This window comes from Dipodomys ordii, unplaced genomic scaffold (genome assembly GCF_000151885.1).
Source record: "Dipodomys ordii isolate 6190 unplaced genomic scaffold, Dord_2.0 Scaffold24, whole genome shotgun sequence".
Classification (NCBI taxonomy): Eukaryota; Metazoa; Chordata; class Mammalia; order Rodentia; family Heteromyidae; genus Dipodomys; species Dipodomys ordii.
In genome coordinates, this window is record NW_012267240.1 from 6,976,760 (window position 1) to 6,987,650 (window position 10,891).

The 10,891-nt window shown below is 43.0% G+C and overlaps 2 protein-coding genes across 3 annotated transcripts in view; one reads left to right on the plus strand and one right to left on the minus strand.

Moving 5' to 3' along the window:
* Positions 1-8,128, minus strand: part of Yme1l1 (YME1-like 1 ATPase) — a 39,872-nt gene extending 31,744 nt beyond the window's left edge. The window contains exons 1-3 of one of the 2 annotated variants that reach the window (XM_013014737.1): positions 7,946-8,115; positions 7,469-7,579; positions 1,030-1,161 (exon numbers count right to left, since the gene is read on the minus strand). In XM_013014737.1, the coding sequence (XP_012870191.1) occupies positions 1,030-1,161; positions 7,469-7,558 (222 nt within the window). In that variant the 5' untranslated portion in view covers positions 7,559-7,579; positions 7,946-8,115. Of the gene's footprint in view, positions 1-1,029; positions 1,162-7,468; positions 7,580-7,945 lie in introns of both variants that reach the window. The other variant, XM_013014738.1, reaches the window with a different exon arrangement.
* A 933-nt stretch (positions 8,129-9,061) lies between these two features.
* Mastl (microtubule associated serine/threonine kinase-like) overlaps positions 9,062-10,891 on the plus strand; it is a 58,739-nt gene continuing 56,909 nt past the window's right edge. Inside the window, exon 1 of the mRNA XM_013014590.1 lies at positions 9,062-9,270. Within this exon, the coding sequence (XP_012870044.1) occupies positions 9,088-9,270 (183 nt within the window). The 5' untranslated portion in view covers positions 9,062-9,087. The remainder of the gene's footprint in view (positions 9,271-10,891) is intronic.

Consider the following 10,891-nt stretch of genomic DNA (forward strand, 5'->3'; position numbering starts at 1 on the left):
TAGCGCTCTACCACTTGAGCCACAGCGCCACTTCTGGCTTTTTTCTTATGTGGTGCTGAGGAATCGAACCCAGGGCCTCGAGCATGCAAGGCAAGTGCTCTACCACTGAGCCACCTTCCCAGCCCCCCGCAAATGCCTTTTGTATTTTTCCTCTGTTACTTTTGTCATGGCTTCTTATATCAGAAATATGAACATGGGCTATTTATAGTTTAGGGAAACTTGTAAAACTACAGACTACAATAACTTTTCCATGAAAAATGTATTCTGACCTTCTAAGTAACCATCTCATCAATGAGCCTTATTAATGATTAGGTTTATAATTGCTTGTATTCTGGGCAACATTGATTTTATAATTTTATGAATACGAAAATCATAGTTTCTTAGTTTAACATCTTACCTTCAATTACCTATATCCTATACTGAATATCAAAAAGTAGACAAGGAGGTGAACACCAAATGCAATGCCAAATGAAAAATTAAAAAAAAAATTCAATGACTAAAAATAATTTTTCAATACATACACTAAAAGTCAGAATTACCTGTCTTTAATTACTAAAGGCAGGAAGCATGTTAATACAAATATCTAAATATAGTTAATCAAAAATGACTAAAATTGCCAGGAGCTGATGGCTCATGCCTACAATCCTAGCCTACTCAGAAGGCTGAAAGGTTTGAACCTAGCCTGGGCAAGAAAGTCCCTGAGGCTTTTATCTCCAAAAAACTACGCAGAAAAATTCAAAAGTGGCACTGTGGCTCAAGTGTTAGAGTTCTAGCCTTGAGCAAAAGAAGTTCAGGAATAGCACCCAGGACCTGAGTTCAAGTCCCAGGACCAGCACAATCACAAAAAAAAGACTAAAGGAATTTTCAGCTAGACATGGCAGCATATAATACCTCTAATTCCAATGCTGGAAGATCACCTGAGTTTTGTGGTCAGCTTGGGCTTTATAGCTAAATTCTTACAATTACAATACAAATCAAAAATAAAAACAAAAAGGGCTTTTTCAAGTTAATTGGATAAAAAAATATTACCTCACTGCAGGGAGCCTCACGCTCAGGAACTACATCTCGGTGCTGGTTTTGAGAAACTGATGTATTGGCAGAAAAAGATGTTTTTTTTGGTGAATGGAAGGCATTGATGAGATGACTGAGAGGAACTGTAACCTAGAAAAAAGAAAGTTAAAATTAAGTAGTTTTAATAAAAACAGAAACGATTTCCAAATTATAAACATAATGTTTATCAAAACTATACACTGGGCTGAAAGTATAGCTCAGTAGTAGAGTACTTGCCTACCAAGCACAAAGCCTTGGATTTGATCTCCATCAACATACACACACACACACACACACACACACACGCATGCATGCATGCACATGAAAAATTCTAACTACTTGCCACACACACACACAAAGTTAAAAATTCTAGCTACTTGCCACACACACACACACACACACACACACACAAAATGTTAAAAATTCTAACTACTGCCTCAGTGGTAGAGCGCTTGCCTTGCATGCCTGAGGCCCTGGGTTCGACTCCTCAGCACCACATAAGCAAAAAAGAAAAAAAGCCAGAAGTGGTGCTGTGGCTCAAATGGTAGAGCGCTAGCCTTGGGCGGAAGAGCTGAGGGACAGAGCCCAGGCCCAGAGTTCAGGCCCCACGACCGAACCACCCCCCCCAAAAAAAAATTCTAACTACTTTCCAAGCATGGGGTGGTTCACCTCTGTAATCCTAGCTTCTCAGGAGGCTGAGATTTGAGGATGGTGGTTCAAAGCCAACCTGGGCAAGACAGTCTGTGAGACTATTGGTTTTTTGGTGGGGAGGAAGGGGTGTGGGTTGAGTCGTGGGGCCTGAACTCTGGGCCTGGGCGCTGTCTCTCAGCTCTTCAGCTCAAGGTTAGCGCTCTACCACTTGAGCCACAGCGCCACTTCTGGCTGTGTTCTTTTTGCTTATGTGGTGCTGAGGAATCGAACCCAGGGCCTCATGCATGCAAGGCAAGCGCTCTACCACTGAGCCACCAGCCCCAAGACTCTTATTTCTAATTAAGTATTTAAAAGCTGGAAATGGAGCTGTAGCTATGGTAGAATGCCAGCTTTGAGTAGAAAAAAAAAAGCCTAAGGGATAGCCCCCAGGCCCTGAACTCAAGTCCCAGAACTGGAATTAAAAAAAAAATTCTGCCGGGCGCTGGAGGCTCACGCCTGTAATCCTAGCTACTCAGGAAGCTGAGCTCTGAGGATCGGGGTTCAAAGCCAGCCCGTGCAGGAAAGACCGTGAGACTCTTCAGAAAACAGGAAGTGGTACTGTGGCTCAAGTGGTAGAGTGCTAGCCTTGAGCTGAAGAGCTGAGAGACAGCGCCCAGGACCAGAGTTCAAGCCCCATGACCGACAAAAAAAATTAAAAAATTAAAATAAATAAATAAAATTTGAAGTACCCTTTTAATGTTGGTAGAAGAAAATGAATCTATTCTTTCAGGATACTATGCTGGACATATGAATTAAAAGTATGAAAATACATATATTTCTTATTCCAACTACCTTCTAGGAATTTTTTATTTTTGTAAGTCTCTATCCTTGAACTTCTTTTACTCAAGGTTAGTGCTATATCACTTAAGCCACAGCTCCACTTCCAGCCTTTTTTTTAGTAGTTTTTTCAGAGACAGTCTCTCAGATTTTGCTGCCCAGGGCTGGCTTTGAACTGATCCTCAGATCTGCTTCATGAGTACCTAAGATTACAAGTTGTGAACCTGTAATTATTTCCTGTAATTATGCCAGTGCCTGGCTTAGAAATTTATTATCAACACAAACAGGGAAAAGCTAGAGAAGTCATCAGTAAGAGTAGCAAAATAAATGACATTGGGCAAAATGAGGTATTTCATATACATTAAGCAATATACAAGCAGATCTTAAACTTTTCAACTTGCCAACATCTTGTTCTATATCATCATCTTGAGTCCTTATCCAGATGCAGTGCATTCCAAGCACAGATTAAAAGTGACTAGAGTGCCATGTGCAGTGGTTTATGCCGGTAATCCTAGCTACTCAGGAGGCTAAGATCTATAGATCATGGCTCAAAGCAATCTTAGGCAGGAAAGTCCACTGACAGGCTCATCTCTAACCACCAAAAAGCCAGAAATGGAGGTGTGGCTCAAGTGGTAAGAATGATAGCCTTGAGCCTGAAGAGCTAAGTGACAATGTCCAAGCCCAGAGTTCAGGCCCCAGTAATAGGAGGAAAAAAAAAAGTGATTACATTAAAACCAAAATCAGTTAACATTCTGCTCAAATCCATCCAATGACTTCTCAGAGTAAAAGCTAAAGTCCCAACAACTGTAGGACTTTAAAATACAACTTGGCCTCCTCCTCCTACGTACCCATTCTTTCTCTAAGCTCCAATATCACTGGTCTCTTAGATGTTCCTGGAACACAACTGGCACACTCTTACCTCAAAGTCTTTGCACTATGTACTCCCTTTTGTCCAGTTAGTAACATAATTTGCTCTCACTGTCCCTTCAGTTCTTTATTCAAGTCATCTTTTCATAAGACTTTCTCCTGGTTGCCCTAATATTTCAGTGATTTTCATCTAAAAAATATGATCTCTGCTCTATTGTTTTCTTTTAGCACTTTTCATTAACACCTTAAATACTATTTGTCTGCATACTGATTACCTCTCTTTTCAGGGTGTTTTCTTTGCAATTCTCTTAACACTTTCTGACCCTGTCTGGAGATAGCACACCCTACTAATGCCCCCACTTTAGATGCCATGCACAAGTTCCAGACCATTCATATACCTCATCAATTAGTTATAAATAAGGAATTCCCACAACCTTCTCTAATTCACTAGAAAGTCTCACAGAACTCAGGAAACTGTTTATATGTCTATAATCTGACAGAAATGAATAGTGACTTGAAGATGAATAGGTCTGAAGGGTCCCTAGTCATTTATTGGAGGCAGGGTATGATATCTTTTGCTATGTGAATATATGCATTCACTCACCAACTAAAGGCAGACTGAATTTGCCCTTCAAGTCATTAATAGAACTCTTCATGTCCTGCTTTTCCCTCCCCCAGAGAGGTGGGAATAAAAGTACATTCTGTAATCACTGTTTTCCAAGTGATTACACAGGAATCCCTACACTGGCATTTAGGGAGTATAAAAAGTTACCATAATATAAAAAACACAGATGTGATCAATAGGGGCTTGTGAATTATAACTCAGAAAATTTCAAGAATTTTATAGGCTGGAAACTGGTAACTCACACCTATAATCCTAGCTATTCAGGAGGATGAGTACTGGAGGGTATCAGTTCAAAGATAGCCTCGGTAGAAAAGTCTTTGAGACTCTGTCTCCAATTAACTAGTAAAATGCAGCACTAGAGTTATGGCTCCAGTGATAGAGCAGCAGCTGTGAGCAAGAAAGCTGATGGAAAGCAAGGCCCAAGTTCACTCTAATGTACATACCCATGTGTACATACATGATTTTATAGCTCTTTGTCAACAAAATCACAGAAATTAGTTTTTTAATGATATAGTCTCCAACTAGAAGGTAAGCTCCATGTGGCAAAGGGTTTATTAGTCAATACTATGTCTCAATTAAGCAAAGTGTTCACAATGAGTGCTAAATATTTGTTGAATAAATTAAAATGAGTTCTTTCCATAAGCCAAGGTCTGTAATTTGTTTTACCTAGTTCATTTAATTCTAATAACAAACATAAAAACTGGTTATTATTAAACTTTCTGATAAGGGTTGAAGGTGTGTTTCTCCCTAAAATTCAGTTTTTGATATTTAGGTATCATTCTAACAATATTAACATACCTTTATATTTATTTATTTACTTTTTTTGAGGTACTACAATTTGAACACAGAAACTATAGAATCACACCCTTAGCCCAAAGCTGAGATCTTAAAAGCTGAGAGATCTTTAAAAGAGTTTAGGCCAGGAACCGGTGGTTCACACCTGTAATCCTAGCTACTCAGAAGGCTAAGATCTGAGGATCTGGGTTCAAAGCCAGCTCAGGCAAGAAAGACCAGGAGACTTTTATCTCTTATTAACCACCAGAAAACTGGTAGTGGCACTGTGGTTCAAAGTGGTAGAATATTAGCCTTGAGCTGAAGAACTCAGGGACAGTGCCCAGGCCCAGAGTTCAAGCCCCATGACAGACCAAAAGGAAAAAAAAGGTTTAGGCTAGGCTTGGTGGTACATGCCTATAACAGCAGCACTAAGGAGGCTAAGCAGGAATTCAAGGACTGTCTCCTACACAGGGAGATCCTGACTTAAATCCAAGAGAAGTCTGAGTCCTAGTTATTCAGGAGTCAGAGATAGGAAAGACTTCAGCACCAGGCCAGCAAAGACAGCAAATTCACAAGACCCCATCTTGACCAGTAGATGGACAAGATGGTGTGCTACAAAAGCATAAGCACAAGGAGCCTGGAACTTGAGACCAAAAAGGACTGGAGCATGGCTCAAGTAGCAGAGCACCTCCCTAACAAGCTCAAGGCTTGAGTTCAACCCTCAATAACACAAACAATCATAATAAAAGCCAAAAAGGAGTAAGGGGGAAAAGTGTAGGTCATAAGGATCTTGCCTTTATGAATATATTAATGCAGCAAAGAAGTGGGGTTTCTCCCTCTTGCTCTTTTATCATGTGATATCTTCCATCCTGACATAGTAACTTCTGAAAAAGGCCTCCTTGAACTAAGGTAATAAATTTAGTTGCCAACAGTTTAATACTATTCAACAGTTTGTATCTAACTTTTTCTTTTCCTCTAGACACTCATTCTGGTGAATGGCATCTTCCTGTAGCCAGCTGATCAAACCAGAAACAGCTCTGTATTTCTATAATCATTACTAACATATTAGTGAAGTAATCCCTCTCCTGAGGCAATAGCATCCTTGATCACAATTAACTCCACTTCTGACATTATTATTGTCCACATAACAAGAAACCAGAGTGATCTATTGATTTTTTTTTTTTTTTTTTGCCAGTCTTGGGGCTTTGAATTCAGGGCCTAGGCACTGTCCCTGAGATTTTGCTTAAGGCTAGTCCTCTACCACTTGAGCCACAGTTCCATCTCTGGCTTTTTCTGTTTATGTGGTAATGAAGAATTGAACTCAGGACTTCATGCATGCTCTAAGCCACATTCCCAGCCGATTTGCTGAAATTGAAAGCATGATCATGCTTTTTTTTTTTTTGCTGGTCGTGGGGCCTGAACTCTGGGCCTGGGCGCTGTCCCTCAGCTCTTCAGCTCAAGGCTAGCGCCCTACCACTTGAGCCACAGCACCACTTCCGGCTTTTTCCGTTCTGCTTATGTGGTGCTGAGGAATCGAACCCAGGGCCTCATGCATGCAAGGCAAGCACTCTACCACTGAGCCACCTTCCCAGCCCAGATCATGTTTTTTTGTTTAGTTTGTTTTTGCTTTTTTGCTGGCCCTGGGGCTTAAACTGGCCCTGGACACTGTCCCTGAGATTTTAAGCCACAGTTCCAATTGGGGAACGGTTTTTCCTGACAGGACTGGCTTTGAACTACAGATCTCAGCCTCCTGAGTAGCTAGGATTACAGGTTTAAGACTAGAAGCCACTAATGTCCAGTTTATGATCTTGAATGTTTCTGAACACAGTTAAAACCCAAGTTCTTGTCTTAAAAGTTTCACTTCAATCTTATCTCTGACTTTACTCTCTTTAAACATTAGCTATCATAGCCTTATTTTTGTTCCTCTAATTAATCCCCTTCCTTACTCAGAATTTTGATAGTCCTTGTATGCTTAAAATATCTGTTCTCCCAGCTAATTCATTTATTTTTACCTGGCATCACTAATATTAAAGCTACACTTACTTTTATCTGCTACCCAACAAATAACCATTTCATCTTTTATTACTGAATACTGTACTATGACAAAAAAAATAAGATGACTCACATTTATAATTCTGTTCCTCAAGGAGGCTGAGATACAATGACTATGGTTCAAAGCTAGTCCTCACAAAAAATCCACTGGGTGCCAGTGGCACCTGCCTTGAATAGGAAACTGAGATCTAAAGACCATGGTTTGAAGCCAACCTGGCCAGGACAGTCTATGAGACTCTTGTCTCCAATTAACTGCCAGAAAAATGGAAGTGGTGCTGTGACTCAAAGTGGAAGAGCACTAGTTTTAAGTGAAAGAGCTCAGGGACAGTGTCCAGGCCCTGAGGCTGAGTCAAGAGTATCAGGAATTCAAGACCACTTGGACTACCATTGCAAGAGGTTTGTCTTAAAAAAAAAAAGTGCCATAAAAAAAGATTTTTAAAAATGAGTCAGGAATAAAATATTGTCACAAGCGATTCTCAAGAGAATGGGTAATTTATCAAAACTCCCTGGAACCATTTTCCTCTGCTCTATCTTTTGCTTTACAAAACAATGGGGGTGGGGCTGGATCAAGATTATAACTACAAGAAGTGAACGACAACAAATAAATAAGTAAAAGTATATGCGAATACTTACATGTATTATCATTTTAATCGATTTGGGCCAAAATTTTAAAAAAATCACGGTGATTACTCCAGTTATATGGCATGTTTGGTTAAGTTCCATTTAAAAGGTAGGGGGAGGGAGCTGTGGGAGATGTTTTTGAAAAACCAAACGGATGGAAGGATGTAAAGAACATTATATCCGTGGTGTACACATCGCCCCCCGCCCCCCCCCAATCCCTAACCCAGAATGTCCAACCCTGAACAAAGCAGCAGAAATCACACTCCCATCAACCCGGTGAGCCACGGGCTCCATCACCCAGACTTCACGCCCCGGCCCCGGATGCTTGGTGGTCGGCCCTTTCCGTCCCCGGCCCCACCGGGGCCTCGGGTCTCCCCACTGGGTTCTCCGCTTCCCACAGAGGTTCCCTTCGGAACCGACCCCACCCAGTCAGCTAGAAAACAAGACCCGGGCAGGGTCGCAGGAAAAGGGACGGGAGGCCGGGCTCACCTGGGGCTGCACGGTGCTCGACAGGGAAAACATCTCCTCCGGAGCCTCAGCAGCCTCGCCCGCCTCGCCGAAACTATCCCAGTGTCCTCGGCCGGCAGGGAGGCGCTGAGCCCTCCGGCTTGATCCTTCTTTGCTCCCCTCCCGTTTCCCCCCCCTCACTCCTCCCAGAAATGCAAGATGGCCTCCCCTACGGCTGCTACGACGACCGTGACCCGGAAGTCAAAGGCTCTCACGCAACAGTACTTCCGGGGCAAGTGAACGCCCACATCTACTTGTCAGCGCTCCAAGTTGTAGCGCCCTCACGTTTCTGCTGAGTCCCCAAAACACACTGGATAGAGTTTTGGGGTTGTTTTGTAGTTGTTTTTTTTTCTTTTTAAGCTTTTAAAGAGGATCGACATTCACCCCGTCGAGCCTTCCAGCCTTTCTAGAACTTCCCCAACCAATCTGTGTTCCAACTAATCCTTTGGCTAATGTGGCTTTCTTTTTTTTTAAACTACAATTTATTACTCTTCGTCCTTATAATGAACTGGAAATCCTCAGGGATCCTAGTCTGACTCAGGCAAATTACATGCTTTGATAAGTTAAGAGTACAGGGCCAGCCACCTGCTTCCTGCTCATCCAGCTTCTCCACATTCTGTGACGACAGCAGCTTCCAAACCGCACCTTTGGCCATTGCTTTACCGAACAGTCCAAACTGGTTTACAACTCTTGCGGGGGTGGGAGATCGCGAAGGGAAGAAAAATAGTCAGGTCTTGACTGGGACAAGTTCCCATCAGACTCATTTGGAAGCTGGGAGGTTCTTTACAAATCTCGCGATTCAGATTTTAAGTCCCTTTTCTCCTGGGCCACGAACTGTTTGCAGTCCCTCCCTCATCACGACAGATGTCAGTGGAGAGCCAGAAGAAAGCTCGAGATGTTCCAGGGGCTCGAGGCCACACTCACACAGGCCGGGTCCTCTAGCATCTACTTAAGGGAGGCGGAATGGGGCGGGGCTTCGCGCGGTGCGTAGCGCGGTGACGCCACGGACGGCGCGCGTTGGGGGGGCGGAGCTTCGCTTTGAACCCTGTTGGCGGGAGCTGCCACAGGGTGAGGCACCTTGGCCGCCTGGGGCTTGCTTCGGTGGGTCAGGTAGCTGTCCTTCCATGGAGCCTGCGGCGGGGGACGAGGGGAATGGAGGAGGCGCGGCGAGTGAACACTCGGTGAATAGGATCCCAGTCCCAAGACCTCCTTCCATTGAGGAATTCACCATAGTGAAACCCATTAGCCGTGGCGCTTTCGGGAAAGTGTATCTGGGGCAGAAAGGCGGCAAGCTGTACGCAGTGAAGGTAGGAAGTGTGGAAGTAAACAAAGACGGGGCCTTGACCCTTCCGCCCCCCCACTTCCTGCGCGCCGACGGCGGCAGGTGCCCGGCCTGAGGTCAGCCCACACCGCACTCACCTCGAAGGGGCCCCGCAGCCTTCTGCTACCCGACCACCCAGACCACCCAGCGAATGCTCCGGCGGGGACTGTGGGGGAATTTGTGTTTCTTTGTTTTGTTTCGTTTTTGGAGCAGGGTCTGGTCCTGTCGTGTAGACGGCCCGAGAACTCCCTCCTGGGTCAGCCTCGCGAGTGCTGGGATTTCGGGGCTGGAGCCACCACGCCCGGTTGGTTAGGAAATCTTTTCAAATTAGTCATAGCTGCTCGTTGTCTGCATCTTCTGGGTCCTTTTTTACTAGTTCAGACTTTTGCCAGGATTAAGTAGGAAACGTTCATTGTGTTTGTAATAGCTGTTTCTAATTATATGTTACTTCTACCCATCTGATGATAGATTAATATCTCAACTCTTGTCCAACAACAACAACAAAATCTAATTAAACAAACTTTCTTGGTGCCTAGTTGTAATCCTAACATTTCCTGAAGATGGCAAGTTCAAGATCAAGGCAAGCCTTTTTTTCCATAGTGAGATTTTGCCTCAATAAAAAGAAGTAACCATTTTGTTTCTATTCAAACTTTTCTCGTGGTACTTAAATTGCCCATATATTTAGAGAGTAAGCTGAAATATGTCCTAAATCAAGAATTTGTCCATGCAACAGTTTATGTCATTCTAAATACTTTCCACACTTATTTCAAGCAGTTTTGCGCACTCTGTTTTCATCCACTCCCAAGGTTGTAAATGACCCAGTTTTCAGCAATGTGTGTGTATGATAAAGGAAAGGCAAGGTCTACAGGGCATCTAGCGTGCACCTCCAAATTATACTTGCCTCATTGTAAACAATGTTCTATATTAAGTGCCTAAACTCTGAATCTCCATTTAACAGAAAAAACATCATCTCATCCTTCAAGGAAGATGAGTCATTTTATTTTTCTTACGCCAATTATTATAGCTCATAACTAGTCCTACCAATTCTTTCTCTTAAGACATTTTTTGGGGGTGTTTTTTTGCCAGGCCTTGGGCTTGATCTCGAGGCCTGGGCACTGTTCCGAGCTTCTTTTGCAAAAGGCTAGCACTCTACCACTTGAGCCACAGCACTACTTCTGGCTTTTTCCCAAGGAATCAAACCCAGGGCTTCATGCATGCTAAGCAAGCACTCTACCACTAAGGAACATTCCCAGCCCTCTTACATTTTTATTCTTGCCTTTCCATTCCTAAGTCACTACCCAAGCTGAGGCTTTCATTTTATTTATTTACCATTCAATAGCTTTTAGTAAAGTAGTTCTGTAACTATCACCACAATCCAGTTTTTAATTTTATTTATTATTAAAATTCAGTGGCTTTTAGTAAATTGAATAGTTTTGTAACTATCACCACAATCTAACTTTAAGAATATTCAGCCGGGTTTGGGCTGGGAAGGTGGCTCAGTGGTAGAGCACTTGCCTTGCATGCTCAAGGCCCTGGGTTCAATTCCTCAGCACCACATAAGAAAAAAGAAAAAAGCCAGAAGTGGCGCTGTGGCTCAAGTGGTAGAG